The sequence below is a fragment of the Ranitomeya variabilis genome, chromosome 1 (assembly GCF_051348905.1).
Source record: "Ranitomeya variabilis isolate aRanVar5 chromosome 1, aRanVar5.hap1, whole genome shotgun sequence".
NCBI lineage: Eukaryota > Metazoa > Chordata > Amphibia > Anura > Dendrobatidae > Ranitomeya > Ranitomeya variabilis.
The window spans coordinates 554,194,003-554,209,867 of NC_135232.1; the positions used below are offsets into that span (position 1 = coordinate 554,194,003).

Genomic DNA, 15,865 nt, shown 5'->3' on the forward strand with positions numbered 1-15,865 from the left:
CAAGTAGGGGCCACAGACAGGCTATCAAAGGCCTTAAATAACAAACAATAGGCAGGCATGGCAGTTTTAAATCGGTTACATGGATACACAGGCAGGCAGCATTGTGGTCAGTGGAGGAGTATTGCAAGTAGGGGCCGCAGACAGGCTATCAAAGGCCTTAAATAACAAACAATAGGCAGGCATGGCAGTTTTAAATCGGTTACATGGATACACAGGCAGGCAGCATTGTGGTCAGTGGAGGAGTATTGCAAGTAGGGGCCGCAGACAGGCTATCAAAGGCCTAAAATAACAAACAATAGGCAGGCATGGCAGTTTTAAATCGGTTACATGGATACACAGGCAGGCAGCATTGTGGTCAGTGGAGGAGTATTGCAGGTAGGGGCCGCAGACAGGCTATCAAAGGCCTAAAATAACAAACAATAGGCAGGCATGGCAGTTTTAAATCGGTTACATGGATACACAGGCAGGCACTCCAGGCAGCATTGTGGTCAGTGGAGGAGTATTGCAAGTAGGGGCCGCAGACAGGCTATCAAAGGCCTAAAATAACAAACAATAGGCAGGCATGGCAGATTTAAATCGGTTACATGGATACACAGGCAGGCAGCATTGTGGTCAGTGGAGGAGTATTGCAAGTAGGGGCCGCAGACAGGCTATCAAAGGCCTTAAATAACAAACAATAGGCAGGCATGGCAGTTTTAAATCGGTTACATGGATACACAGGCAGGCAGCATTGTGGTCAGTGGAGGAGTATTGAAAGTAGGGGCGGCAGACAGGCTAACAAAGGCCTAAAATAACAAACAATAGGCAGGCATGGCAGTTTTATATCGGTTACATGGATACACAGGCAGGCAGCATTGTGGTCAGTGGAGGAGTATTGCAAGTAGGGGCCACAGACAGGCTATCAAAGGCCTTAAATAACAAACAATAGGCAGGCATGGCAGTTTTAAATCGGTTACATGGATACACAGGCAGGCAGCATTGTGGTCAGTGGAGGAGTATTGCAAGTAGGGGCCGCAGACAGGCTATCAAAGGCCTAAAAAAACAAACAATAGGCAGGCATGGCAGTTTTAAATCGGTTACATGGATACACAGGCAGGCAGCATTGTGGTCAGTGGAGGAGTATTGCAAGTAGGGGCCGCAGACAGCCTATCAAAGGCCTAAAATAACAAACAATAGGCAGGCATGGCAGTTTTAAATCGGTTACATGGATACACAGGCAGGCACTCCAGCAAGCATTGTGGTCAGTGGAGGAGTATTGCAAGTAGGGGCCGCAGACAGGCTAACAAAGGCCTAAAATAACAAACAATAGGCAGGCATGGCAGTTTTAAATCGGTTACATGGATACACAGGCAGGCAGCATTGTGGTCAGTGGAGGAGTATTGCAAGTAGGGGCCACAGACAGGCTATCAAAGGCCTTAAATAACAAACAATAGGCAGGCATGGCAGTTTTAAATCGGTTACATGGATACACAGGCAGGCAGCATTGTGGTCAGTGGAGGTGTATTGCAAGTAGGGGCCGCAGACAGGCTATCAAAGGCCTAAAATAACAAACAATAGGCAGGCATGGCAGTTTTAAATCGGTTACATGGATACACAGGCAGGCAGCATTGTGGTCAGTGGAGGAGTATTGCAGGTAGGGGCCGCAGACAGGCTATCAAAGGCCTAAAATAACAAACAATAGGCAGGCATGGCAGTTTTAAATCGGTTACGTGGATACACAGGCAGGCAGCATTGTGGTCAGTGGAGGAGTATTGCATGTAGTGGCCGCAGACAGGCTATCAAAGGCCTTAAATAACAAACAATAGGCAGGCATGGCAGTTTTAAATCGGTTACATGGATACACAGGCAGGCAGCATTGTGGTCAGTGGAGGAGTATTGAAAGTAGGGGCGGCAGACAGGATAACAAAGGCCTAAAATAACAAACAATAGGCAGGCATGGCAGTTTTAAATCGGTTACATGGATACACAGGCAGGCAGCATTGTGGTCAGTGGAGGAGTATTGCAAGTAGGGGCCACAGACAGGCTATCAAAGGCCTTAAATAACAAACAATAGGCAGGCATGGCAGTTTTAAATCGGTTACATGGATACACAGGCAGGCAGCATTGTGGTCAGTGGAGGAGTATTGCAAGTAGGGGCCGCAGACAGGCTATCAAAGGCCTAAAATAACAAACAATAGGCAGGCATGGCAGTTTTAAATCGGTTACATGGATACACAGGCAGGCAGCATTGTGGTCAGTGGAGGAGTATTGCAAGTAGGGGCCGCAGACAGGCTATCAAAGGCCTTAAATAACAAACAATAGGCAGTCATGGCAGTTTTAAATCGGTTACATGGACACACAGGCAGGGACTCCAGGCAGCATTGTGGTCAGTGGAGGAGTATTGAAAGTAGGGGCCACAGACAGGCTAACAAAGGCCTAAAATAACAAACAATAGGCAGGCATGGCAGTTTTAAATCGGTTACATGGATACACAGGCAGGCAGCATTGTGGTCAGTGGAGGAGTATTGCAAGTAGGGGCCGCAGACAGGCTATCAAAGGCCTTAAATAACAAACAATAGGCAGTCATGGCAGTTTTAAATCGGTTACATGGATACACAGGCAGGCAGCATTGTGGTCAGTGGAGAAGTATTGAAAGTAGGGGCCGCAGACAGGCTATCAAAGGCCTAAAATAACAAACAATAGGCAGGCATGGCAGTTTTAAATCAGTTACATGGATACACAGGCAGGCAGCATTGTGGTCAGTGGAGGAGTATTGCATGTACGGGCCGCAGACAGGCTATCAAAGGCCTAAAATAACAAACAATAGGCAGACATGGCAGTTTTAAATCGGTTACATGGATACACAGGCAGGCAGCATTGTGGTCAGTGGAGGAGTATTGCAAGTAGGGGCCGCAGACAGGCTATCAAAGGCCTTAAATAACAAACAATAGGCAGGCATGGCAGTTTTAAATCGGTTACATGGATACACAGGCAGGCAGCATTGTGGTCAGTGGAGGAGTATTGCAAGTAGGGGCCGCAGACAGGCTATCAAAGGCCTAAAATAACAAACAATAGGCAGGCATGGCAGTTTTAAATTGGTTACATGGATACACAGGCACGCACTCCAGGCAGCATTGTGGTCAGTGGAGGAGTATTGCAAGTAGGGGCCGCAGACAGGCTAACAAAGGCCTAAAATAACAAACAATAGGCAGGCATGGCAGATTTAAATCGGTTACATGGATACACAGGCAGGCAGCATTGTGGTCAGTGGAGGAGTATTGCAAGTAGGGGCCGCAGACAGGCTATCAAAGGCCTTAAATAAACAATAGGCAGGCATGGCAGTTTTAAATCGGTTACATGGATACACAGGCAGGCAGCATTGTGGTCAGTGGAGGAGTATTGAAAGTAGGGGCGGCAGACAGGCTAACAAAGGCCTAAAATAACAAACAATAGGCAGACATGGCAGTTTTATATCGGTTACATGGATACACAGGCAGGCAGCATTGTGGTCAGTGGAGGAGTATTGCAAGTAGGGGCCACAGACAGGCTATCAAAGGCCTTAAATAACAAACAATAGGCAGGCATGGCAGTTTTAAATCGGTTACATGGATACACAGGCAGGCAGCATTGTGGTCAGTGGAGGAGTATTGCAAGTAGGGGCCGCAGACAGGCTATCAAAGGCCTAAAATAACAAACAATAGGCAGGCATGGCAGTTTTAAATCGGTTACATGGATACACAGGCAGGCAGCATTGTGGTCAGTGGAGGAGTATTGCAAGTAGGGGCCGCAGACAGCCTATCACAGGCCTAAAATAACAAACAATAGGCAGGCATGGCAGTTTTAAATCGGTTACATGGATACACAGGGAGGCACTCCAGGCAGCATTTTGGTCAGTGGAGAGTATTGAAAGTAGGGGCCGCAGACAGGCTAACAAAGGCCAAAAATAACAAACAATAGGCAGGCATGGCAGTTTTAAATCGGTTACATGGATACACAGGCAGGCAGCATTGTGGTCAGTGGAGGAGTATTGAAAGTAGGGGCCGCAGACAGGCTAACAAAGGCCTAAAATAACAAACAATAGGCAGGCATGGCAGTTTTAAATCGGTTACATGGACACACAGGTAGGGACTCCAGGCAGAATTGTGGTCAGTGGAGGAGTATTGCAAGTAGGGGCCGCAGACAGGCTATCAAAGGCCTTAAATAACAAACAATAGGCAGTCATGGCAGTTTTAAATCGGTTACATGGATACACAGGCAAGCAGCATTGTGGTCAGTGGAGGAGTATTGAAAGTAGGGGCCGCAGACAGGCTAACAAAGGCCAAAAATAACAAACAATAGGCAGGCATGGCAGTTTTAAATCGGTTACATGGATACACAGGCAGGCAGCATTGTGGTCAGTGGAGGTGTATTGCAAGTAGGGGCCGCAGACAGGCTATCAAAGGCCTAAAATAACAAACAATAGGCAGGCATGGCAGTTTTAAATCGGTTACATGGATACACAGGCAGGCAGCATTGTGGTCAGTGGAGGAGTATTGCAAGTAGTGGCCGCAGACAGGCTATCAAAGGCCTTAAATAACAAACAATAGGCAGGCATGGCAGTTTTAAATCGGTTACATGGATACACAGGCAGGCAGCATTGTGGTCAGTGGAGGAGTATTGAAAGTAGGGGCGGCAGACAGGCTAACAAAGGCCTAAAATAACAAACAATAGGCAGGCATGGCAGTTTTAAATCGGTTACATGGATACACAGGCAGGCAGCATTGTGGTCAGTGGAGGAGTATTGCAAGTAGGGGCCACAGACAGGCTATCAAAGGCCTTAAATAACAAACAATAGGCAGGCATGGCAGTTTTAAATCGGTTACATAGACACACAGGCAGGGACTCCAGGCAGCATTGTGGTCAGTGGAGGAGTATTGAAAGTAGGGGCCGCAGACAGGCTAACAAAGGCCCAAAATAACAAACAATAGGCAGGCATGGCAGTTTTAAATCGGTTACATGGATACACAGGCAGGCAGCATTGTGGTCAGTGGAGGAGTATTGCAAGTAGGGGCCGCAGACAGGCTATCAAAGGCCTTAAATAACAAACAATAGGCAGTCATGGCAGTTTTAAATCGGTTACATGGATACACAGGCAGGCAGCATTGTGGTCAGTGGAGGAGTATTGAAAGTAGGGGCCGCAGACAGGCTATCAAAGGCCTAAAATAACAAACAATAGGCAGGCATGGCAGTTTTAAATCGGTTACATGGATACACAGGCAGGCAGCATTGTGGTCAGTGGAGGAGTATTGCAAGTACGGGCCGCAGACAGGCTATCAAAGGCCTAAAATAACAAACAATAGGCAGACATGTGTTGTGAATTTACTTTTTGCTCCCTCTAGTGGTTACTAGTTTTTTGACTCTGGTTTTTCTGTCATTCCTTTTATCCGCACCTGGGTCGTTAGTTAAGGGTGTTGCTATTTAAGCTCCCTGGACCTTCAGTTCAATGCCTGGCAACGTAGTTATCAGAGCTAGTCTGCTGTGCTCTTGTCTACTGATCCTGGTTCCAGTTATATCAGCTAAGTCCGCTTTTTGCTTTTTGCTATTTTGTTTTGGTTTTGTATTTTTGTCCAGCTTGTTCCAAATATATATCCTGACCTTTGCTGGAAGCTCTAGGGGGCTGGTGTTCTTCCCCCGGACCGTTAGACGGTTCGGGGGTTCTTGAATTTCCAGTGTGGATTTTGATAGGGTTTTTGTTGACCATATAAGTTACCTTTCTTTATTCTGCTATCAGTAAGTGGGCCTCTCTGTGCTAAACCTGGTTCATTTCTGTGTTTGTCATTTCCTCTTACCTCACCGTTATTATTTGTGGGGGGCTTCTATCCAGCTTTGGGGTCCCCTTCTCTGGAGGCAAGAAAGGTCTTTTGTTTTCCTCTACTAGGGGTAGCTAGATTCTCCGGCTGGAGCGTGTCATCTAGAATCAACGTAGGAATGATCCCCGGCTACTTCTAGTGTTGGCGTTAGGAGTAGATATATGGTCAACCCAGCTACCACTGCCCTATGAGCTGGATTTTTGTATTCTGCAGACTTCCACGTTCCTCTGAGACCCTCGCCATTGGGGTCATAACAGTTTGCCAGGCCAGTATTAAATGTTTAATGCATTGCAGAAGAGGGATTATAAGAAAGAAGATTCTGAGTTTTTTTTTTTTTTTTTTTTTTCTTCTTCCCCTTTACCTCAGAGTGGCTATGCTTGCTGCAGACATGAATGTCCAGACCTTGATTACAAGTGTGGACCAGCTGGCTACTCGTGTGCAGGGCATACAAGACTATGTTATCAGAAATCCTAGGTCAGAACCTAAAATACCGATTCCTGAACTGTTTTCCGGAGACAGGTTTAAGTTTAGGAATTTCGTGAATAATTGTAAATTGTTTTTGTCCCTGAGACCCTGTTCATCTGGAGACTCTGCTCAGCAAGTAAAAATTGTTATTTCGTTCTTACGGGGCGACCCTCAGGATTGGGCTTTTTCGCTGGCGCCAGGAGATCCGGCATTGGCTGATCTTGATGCGTTTTTTCTGGCGCTCGGTTTACTTTATGAGGAACCCAATCTTGAGATTCAGGCAGAAAAGGCCTTGCTGGCTATGTCTCAGGGGCAGGACGAGGCTGAAGTGTACTGCCAAAAATTTCGGAAATGGTCCGTGCTGACACATTGGAACGAGTGTGCACTGGCCGCTAATTTTAGAAATGGCCTTTCTGAAGCCATTAAGAATGTTATGGTGGGTTTTCCCATTCCCACAGGTCTGAATGATACTATGGCACTGGCTATTCAAATTGACCGGCGGTTGCGGGAGCGCAAAACCGCAAATTCCCTCATGGTGTTGTCTGAACAGACACCTAATTCGGTGCAATGTGATAGAAAAATCGCAAATTCCCTCATGGTGTTGTCTGAACGGACACCTGATTTAATGCAATGTGATAGAATCCTGACTAGAAATGAGCGGAAAATTCATAGACGCCGGAATGGCTTGTGCTACTACTGTGGTGATTCTACACATATTATCTCAGCATGCTCTAAACGTATAGCTAAGGTTGTTAGTCCTGTCACCGTTGGTAATTTGCAACCTAAATTTATTCTGTCTGTAACTTTAATTTGCTCACTGTCGTCTTTTCCTGTCATGGCGTTTGTAGATTCAGGTGCTGCCCTGAGTCTTATGGATCTGTCATTTGCTAAGCGCTGTGGATTTACTCTTGAACCATTGGAAAATCCTATTCCTCTTAGGGGTATTGATGCTACGCCATTGGCAGCAAATAAACCGCAGTATTGGACACAGGTTACCATGTGCATGACTCCTGAACACCGCGAGGTGATACGTTTCCTGGTTTTACATAAAATGCATGATTTGGTTGTTTTAGGGCTGCCATGGTTACAGACCCATAATCCAGTCCTGGACTGGAAGGCTATGTCAGTCTCAAGTTGGGGCTGTCGTGGTATTCATGGGGATTCCCTGCCTGTGTCTATTGCTTCTTCTACGCCTTCGGAAGTTCCGGAGTATTTGTCTGATTATCAGGATGTCTTCAGTGAGTCTGAGTCCAGTGCACTGCCTCCTCATAGGGACTGTGACTGTGCTATAGATTTGATCCCAGGCAGTAAATTTCCTAAGGGAAGACTGTTTAATCTGTCGGTACCTGAACATACCGCTATGCGTTCATATATCAAGGAGTCTCTAGAGAAAGGACATATTCGTCCGTCTTCTTCCCCTCTTGGTGCGGGATTCTTTTTTGTGGCAAAAAAGGACGGATCTTTGAGACCTTGTATTGATTATCGGCTTTTAAATAAGATCACTGTCAAATTTCAGTATCCTTTACCGCTGTTGTCTGACTTGTTTGCCCGGATTAAAGGTGCCAAGTGGTTCACCAAGATAGATCTTCGTGGTGCGTACAACCTTGTGCGCATTAAGCAAGGTGATGAATGGAAAACCGCATTCAATACGCCCGAAGGTCATTTTGAGTACTTGGTGATGCCTTTTGGGCTCTCCAATGCGCCTTCAGTTTTTCAGTCCTTTATGCATGACATTTTCCGGAAGTATCTGGATAAATTTTTGATTGTTTATCTGGATGATATTTTGGTTTTTTCTGATAATTGGGATTCGCATGTGGAGCAGGTCAGGTTGGTCTTTAAAATTTTGCGTGAAAATTCTTTGTTTGTCAAGGGCTCAAAGTGTCTCTTTGGTGTACAGAAGGTTCCCTTTTTGGGGTTCATTTTTTCCCCTTCTGTTGTGGAGATGGACCCAGTCAAGGTCCGAGCTATTCTTGATTGGACTCAGCCCTCGTCAGTTAAGAGTCTACAGAAGTTCTTGGGTTTCGCTAACTTCTACCGTCGTTTTATCGCTAATTTTTCTAGCATTGTGAAACCTTTGACGGATATGACCAAGAAGGGCTCCGATGTAGCTAACTGGGCTCCTGCTGCCGTGGAGGCTTTCCAGGAGTTGAAACGCCGGTTTACTTCGGCGCCTGTTTTGTGCCAGCCCGATGTCTCACTTCCCTTTCAGGTTGAGGTGGATGCTTCAGAGATTGGAGCAGGGGCCGTTTTGTCGCAGAGAGGCCCTGGTTGCTCTGTTATGAAACCTTGTGCCTTTTTCTCTAGGAAGTTTTCGCCTGCCGAGCGAAATTATGATGTGGGCAATCGGGAGTTGTTGGCCATGAAATGGGCATTTGAGGAGTGGCGTCATTGGCTCGAGGGTGCTAAGCATCGTGTGGTGGTCTTGACTGATCACAAAAATCTGATGTATCTCGAGTCTGCTAAACGCCTTAATCCGAGACAGGCCCGCTGGTCATTGTTTTTCTCCCGCTTTGATTTTGTTGTCTCGTATTTACCAGGTTCAAAGAATGTGAAGGCCGATGCTCTTTCTAGGAGCTTTGTGCCTGATGCTCCTGGAGTCGCTGATCCTGTTGGTATTCTTAAAGATGGAGTTATCTTGTCAGCTATTTCTCCGGATCTGCGACGTGTGTTGCAGAGATTTCAGGCTGATAGGCCTGAGTCTTGTCCACCTGACAGACTGTTTGTCCCGGATAAGTGGACCAGCAGAGTCATTTCCGAGGTTCATTCCTCGGTGTTGGCAGGTCACCCGGGAATTTTTGGCACCAGAGATCTGGTGGCCAGGTCCTTTTGGTGGCCTTCCTTGTCAAGGGATGTGCGGTCATTTGTGCAGTCCTGTGGGACTTGTGCTCGAGCTAAGCCTTGCTGTTCTCGTGCCAGCGGTTTGCTCTTGCCCTTGCCTGTCCCGAAGAGACCTTGGACACATATCTCCATGGATTTCATTTCTGATCTTCCGCTATCCCAGGGCATGTCCGTTATCTGGGTGATATGTGATCGCTTCTCAAAGATGGTCCATTTGGTTCCTTTGCCTAAGCTGCCTTCCTCTTCCGATCTGGTTCCTGTGTTTTTCCAGAACGTGGTTCGTTTGCACGGCATCCCTGAGAATATTGTGTCAGACAGAGGATCCCAGTTCGTTTCCAGATTCTGGCGATCCTTTTGTAGTAGGATGGGCATTGATTTGTCGTTTTCGTCTGCTTTCCATCCTCAGACTAATGGACAGACGGAGCGAACCAATCAGACTTTGGAGGCTTATTTGAGGTGTTTTGTCTCTGCTGATCAGGACGATTGGGTGACATTCTTGCCGTTGGCTGAGTTTGCCCTTAATAATCGGGCTAGTTCCACCACCTTGGTTTCGCCTTTTTTCTGCAACTCTGGTTTCCATCCTCGCTTTTCTTCGGGTCATGTGGAGCCTTCTGACTGTCCTGGGGTGGATTCTGTGGTGGATAGGTTGCAGCGGATCTGGAATCATGTGGTGGACAACTTGAAGTTGTCACAGGAGAGGGCTCAGCGCTTTGCCAACCGCCGCCGCGGTGTGGGTCCCCGACTACGCGTTGGGGATTTGGTATGGCTTTCTTCCCGCTTTGTTCCTATGAAGGTCTCCTCTCCCAAATTTAAACCTCGTTTTATTGGGCCTTACAAGATATTGGAAATCCTTAATCCTGTATCTTTTCGTCTGGATCTTCCTGTGTCGTTTGCTATTCACAATGTATTTCATAGGTCCTTGTTGCGGCGGTACATTGTGCCTATAGTTCCTTCTGCTGAGCCTCCTGCTCCGGTGTTGGTTGAGGGCGAGTTGGAGTACGTGGTGGAGAAGATCTTGGATTCTCGCCTCTCCAGGCGGAGGCTTCAGTACCTGGTCAAGTGGAAGGGCTATGGTCAGGAGGATAATTCCTGGGTGGTCGCCTCTGATGTTCATGCGGCCGATTTAGTTCGTGCCTTTCATGCCGCTCATCCTGATCGCCCTGGTGGTCGTGGTGAGGGTTCGGTGACCCCTCACTAAGGGGGGGGTACTGTTGTGAATTTACTTTTTGCTCCCTCTAGTGGTTACTAGTTTTTTGACTCTGGTTTTTCTGTCATTCCTTTTATCCGCACCTGGGTCGTTAGTTAAGGGTGTTGCTATTTAAGCTCCCTGGACCTTCAGTTCAATGCCTGGCAACGTAGTTATCAGAGCTAGTCTGCTGTGCTCTTGTCTACTGATCCTGGTTCCAGTTATATCAGCTAAGTCCGCTTTTTGCTTTTTGCTATTTTGTTTTGGTTTTGTATTTTTGTCCAGCTTGTTCCAAATATATATCCTGACCTTTGCTGGAAGCTCTAGGGGGCTGGTGTTCTTCCCCCGGACCGTTAGACGGTTCGGGGGTTCTTGAATTTCCAGTGTGGATTTTGATAGGGTTTTTGTTGACCATATAAGTTACCTTTCTTTATTCTGCTATCAGTAAGTGGGCCTCTCTGTGCTAAACCTGGTTCATTTCTGTGTTTGTCATTTCCTCTTACCTCACCGTTATTATTTGTGGGGGGCTTCTATCCAGCTTTGGGGTCCCCTTCTCTGGAGGCAAGAAAGGTCTTTTGTTTTCCTCTACTAGGGGTAGCTAGATTCTCCGGCTGGAGCGTGTCATCTAGAATCAACGTAGGAATGATCCCCGGCTACTTCTAGTGTTGGCGTTAGGAGTAGATATATGGTCAACCCAGCTACCACTGCCCTATGAGCTGGATTTTTGTATTCTGCAGACTTCCACGTTCCTCTGAGACCCTCGCCATTGGGGTCATAACAGACATGGCAGTTTTAAATCGGTTACATGGATACACAGGCAGGCAGCATTGTGGTCAGTGGAGGAGTATTGCAAGTAGGGGCCGCAGACAGGCTATCAAAGGCCTTAAATAACAAACAATAGGCAGGCATGGCAGTTTTAAAACGGTTACATGGATACACAGGCAGGCAGCATTGTGGTCAGTGGAGGAGTATTGCAAGTAGGGGCCGCAGACAGGCTATCAAAGGCCTAAAATAACAAACAATAGGCAGGCATGGCAGTTTTAAATCGGTTACATGGATACACAGGCAGGCAGCATTGTGGTCAGTGGAGGAGTATTGCAGGTAGGGGCCGCAGACAGGCTATCAAAGGCCTAAAATAACAAACAATAGGCAGGCATGGCAGTTTTAAATCAGTTACATGGATACACAGGCAGGCACTCCAGGCAGCATTGTGGTCAGTGGAGGAGTATTGCAAGTAGGGGCCGCAGACAGGCTATCAAAGGCCTAAAATAACAAACAATAGGCAGGCATGGCAGTTTTAAATCGGTTACATGGATACACAGGCAGGCAGCATTGTGGTCAGTGGAGGAGTATTGCAAGTAGGGGCCGCAGACAGGCTAACAAAGGCCTAAAATAACAAACAATAGTCAGGCATGGCAGATTTAAATCGGTTACATGGATACACAGGCAGGCAGCATTGTGGTCAGTGGAGGAGTATTGCAAGTAGGGGCCGCAGACAGGCTATCAAAGGCCTTAAATAACAAACAATAGGCAGGCATGGCAGTTTTAAATTGGTTACATGGATACACAGGCAGGCAGCATTGTGGTCAGTGGAGGAGTATTGAAAGTAGGGGCCGCAGACAGGCTAACAAAGGCCTAAAATAACAAACAATAGGCAGGCATGGCAGTTTTAAATCGGTTACATGGATACACAGGCAGGCACTCCAGGCAGCATTGTGGTCAGTGGAGGAGTATTGCAAGTAGGGGCCGCAGACAGGCTATCAAAGGCCTAAAATAACAAACAATAGGCAGGCATGGCAGTTTTAACCCTTATCCGGCTGAATAGGTACAATTGTAACTATTCCGTTTTAAAATTGCAATAACTTTTTTTTGAAAAGACGTAGAGGGCTGAAATTTCGTGACATCTCTACATTTTTGGTCCAGAATATATTGGCCAAATTTCAATAAAATATCTCCACCCGCTTCCGAGATAAGGGGTTGAGATCTTTTTGCATCCATAACAAGCTGCATAGGTACAAATGTACCTCATATATTTTGAATGAAGATAATGCAAGGGAAAAAGCATAAATTTTTTTTTAATGATAATGCTATTTAACTATTATAAACAAGTAAAAAACTGTTCATTTACATTATAAAAGAAAATGTAAGAAACTTTTTTTTATTGATTTTCTTTGCAAGTAATGCATGTTGGCTTTGCTACAGAGTGTTCATCGCAAATGGGTTTCACACAAACCACACAAGACTTTCTAGTCTTGCGTTGTTTTCGCCTCAGGTCTCTGCAGACATAGCAACTACCAACAACAGGGGAGGGTCCACGACTACCATGAGGTATGTTGGGGCCAGCTGCTGGCTGCGATGCTACCACAATGCATCGTCCAAGCACCATTTCTACTGCACCTCGAAGAAAATGGTTTCTCATTATCATTTTGTTTGTACTACGATCTTCAATTGCAATCATACACAGCTGATTTGCGAGATCTTTCAGGAACTTTCTTCGTTGATCCTTTGCCCTGAAGCTTGGATTGTGTTCTCTGTAGATGATGTAGGATGCTAACCCACTGACATCAATCATATTGTAGAAAAATGCCAAAGTCCAACGTGATGTTCGTCGTTTCACAGTGTACTCTCCCAACATTTTATCCATAACATCAACGCCACCTTTTGTTATGTTGTAGTATTTTATTATCTCTGGCTTGGCTGCTAGTGTCTCTTCAACTTCTCCCGTCATGTGCATAGATGATAGAAGCACGACTGATTTGTTCTTCTTTGGTACATATGAACAGACTGTTGCATCATGATTGTAGGCAAAATTTGTCGAGTTTACAGGCCTTTCTTTGGCAGGCTGCATGTTGTTAGGTAGGAACCTTTTGTTTTTTCTCACTGTACCAACTAGTGTCATGTTCCAGGAGTTCAATACCTTAGCTAGTTCCATGGTTGTAAAGAAGTTATCGGTGGTGACATTTCTTCCAGAGCCTTTATACGAGCTCACTAGGTCCAATACTGTTCGTTCTCCAATGTTTACTTGTCGAGGACCATCAGTTGGTTTCCCAGTGTAGAGCTGACCTTGTAAAGGGTAGGCATTTGATGAGTCACAAGCCCAGAAAATCTTTATGCCATATTTAGCTGGTTTTGAAGGTATATACTGGGTAAATTTAGTATGACCTCTAAATGGAAATAATTGCTCGTCGACGGTGATACAATGATATGGCTTGTAGGCTCTCTCCAGATTACTGTTCAGCATTGTCCAGATGTCCCGTATTGGTGCAGCTTTATCTGTTTGCACACGTTCTGCACGTGTATTTTCGTTGTCAAACCTGATAAATCTGAGTATCATCTTGAAGCGGTCACGAGACATGGCTGCACGTATAAGAGGCAGAGCAGCAACATTCCACATTTCCTCCAGATTCTCTTTGTTGGCTCTGTGCACACCAGCAGCAATCAGTATGCCCAAAAATGCATGAAGTTCAGTTTCAGTAAATTGCTTGAATGTTTTTTGTGGTGGCCGTTTGGAAGAATCAGGAAAACGTTGTACCAGTTCGTTGTTGTAAGCATCACAAACTCTCTTGGCCTTTCGATTCGTTTCCCGTAATATGATGTCACACATCTCGGGAGTCATGATGGACTTGAATAGCTCTTTTGCTGTATATAGGTTGCTGATTGCTGCAGGGCCACCTCTTTGTCGTAGGACATTACGAGATTTTGTTTGTGCATTTGGCAGTGGATTACTGCACCATTGAGTTTCATCCTTAGCAGTCCAAATGTCGCCTGCACTTTGAGGCACAGAATCATCCTCAACACTTTCGTCTGATTCGTATTCATTTTCATGCTCTATGACCATTTCTTGTTCAATGTCTGAATCTTCTTCAGTAACATCCACTTGTGGTACATAGTTTTCATCATCAGATGCAACATATGGTTCATCCTCATGCTCAGAATCAGATTCTTCTAGCATTCGCATTATTTCATCAGACGTAAATCTGTAAATATGAAAAAATGTAAAATAAATAATTTTCCGAAATACTACATTATTGGCTTTTCACAAAATTATACTAACCTGCAAACACGTTTTCTTGGATTATGGCGGAAACTAGATCCAGCATTACTATCACTCATGATGACTTGCTAGATGAATTTTGGCTTCGTATTTTGTGCTGAATATAAATAAAACATCGTAAAACAATATGTAGATACTAATTATTATCCATTTTTCGTATAAAAATTATACCTATAGTGATAAGTTTCATACAAAATATATGTAAGCCAAGTCCAGGCTGAAAGACAATTTGACTGTTCTGTCCCCACATAATGAGAATAAAGGTATAACTGGCTGTTAGATGCTGTGAGACTTTCCTACCTTCGTTTCCAAGAAATTGAAGACTTCACAAGCCTAGAAATGTGTGCTCACAGCAATGAGATGAACAGCAAAATGGCTAATGAGAGGAGGGAGGCAGGAAGACAAGTAGAAGCCACTCCCAGTTTGAATTAACTTAATTGACAGCAACATAAGTGACCAGTAACAACACTGAACAATAGATATCAGCATAACATTTGTAGCTGAATGAACTTTAGTTTCTGAAACCAAGTAAAGTCTTCCCACAGTGGAGGTATATGTGAAGGTACAATTGTACCTATGCAGCCTGTTAAGGTTGTAAAATTATGCAGCCTGACAAGGGTTAAATCGGTTACATGGATACACAGGCAGGCAGCATTGTGGTCAGTGGAGGAGTATTGCAAGTAGGGGCCGCAGACAGGCTAACAAAGGCCTAAAATAACAAACAATAGTCAGGCATGGAAGTTTTAAATCGGTTACATGGATACACAGGCAGGCACTCCAGGCAGCATTGTGGTCAGTGGAGGAGTATTGCAAGTAGGGGCCGCAGACAGGCTATCAAAGGCCTAAAATAACAAACAATAGGCAGGCATGGCAGTTTTAAATCGGTTACATGGATACACAGGCAGGCAGCATTGTGGTCAGTGGAGGAGTATTGCAAGTAGGGGCCGCAGACAGGCTATCAAAGGCCTAAAATAACAAACAATAGGCAGGCATGGCAGTTTTAATTCGGTTACATGGATACACAGGCAGGCACTCCAGGCAACATTGTGGTCAGTGGAGGAGTATTGAAAGTAGGGGCCGCAGACAGGCTAACAAAGGCCTAAAATAACAAACAATAGGCAGGCATGGCAGTTTGAAATCGGTTACATGGATACACAGGGAGGCACTCCAGGCAGCATTGTGGTCAGTGGAGGAGTATTGAAAGTAGGGGCCGGAGACAGGCTAACAAAGGCCAAAAATAACAAACAATAGGCAGGCATGGCAGTTTTAAATCGGTTATATGGATACACAGGCAGGCAGCATTGTGGTCAGTGGAGGAGTATTGCAAGTAGGGGCCGCAGACAGGCTATCAAAGTCCTTAAATAACAAACAATAGGCAGGCATGGCAGTTTTAAATCGGTTACATGGATACACAGGCAGGCAGCATTGTGGTCAGTGGAGGAGTATTGAAAGTAGGGGCCGCAGACAGGCTAACAAAGGCCTAAAATAACAAAC

At 45.5% G+C, this 15,865-nt stretch overlaps 1 protein-coding gene across 1 annotated transcript in view; it reads right to left on the reverse strand.

Annotated features, from left to right (window-relative positions):
* Window positions 1–14,468, reverse strand: part of LOC143796904 (uncharacterized) — a 124,261-nt gene extending 109,793 nt beyond the window's left edge. Inside the window, exons 1-2 of the mRNA XM_077281051.1 lie at window positions 14,372–14,468; window positions 13,632–14,294 (exon numbers count right to left, since the gene is read on the reverse strand). Of these exons, the coding sequence (XP_077137166.1) occupies window positions 13,632–14,294; window positions 14,372–14,430 (722 nt within the window). The 5' untranslated portion in view covers window positions 14,431–14,468. The remainder of the gene's footprint in view (window positions 1–13,631; window positions 14,295–14,371) is intronic.
* Between the last annotated feature and the right edge of the window lie 1,397 nt (window positions 14,469–15,865).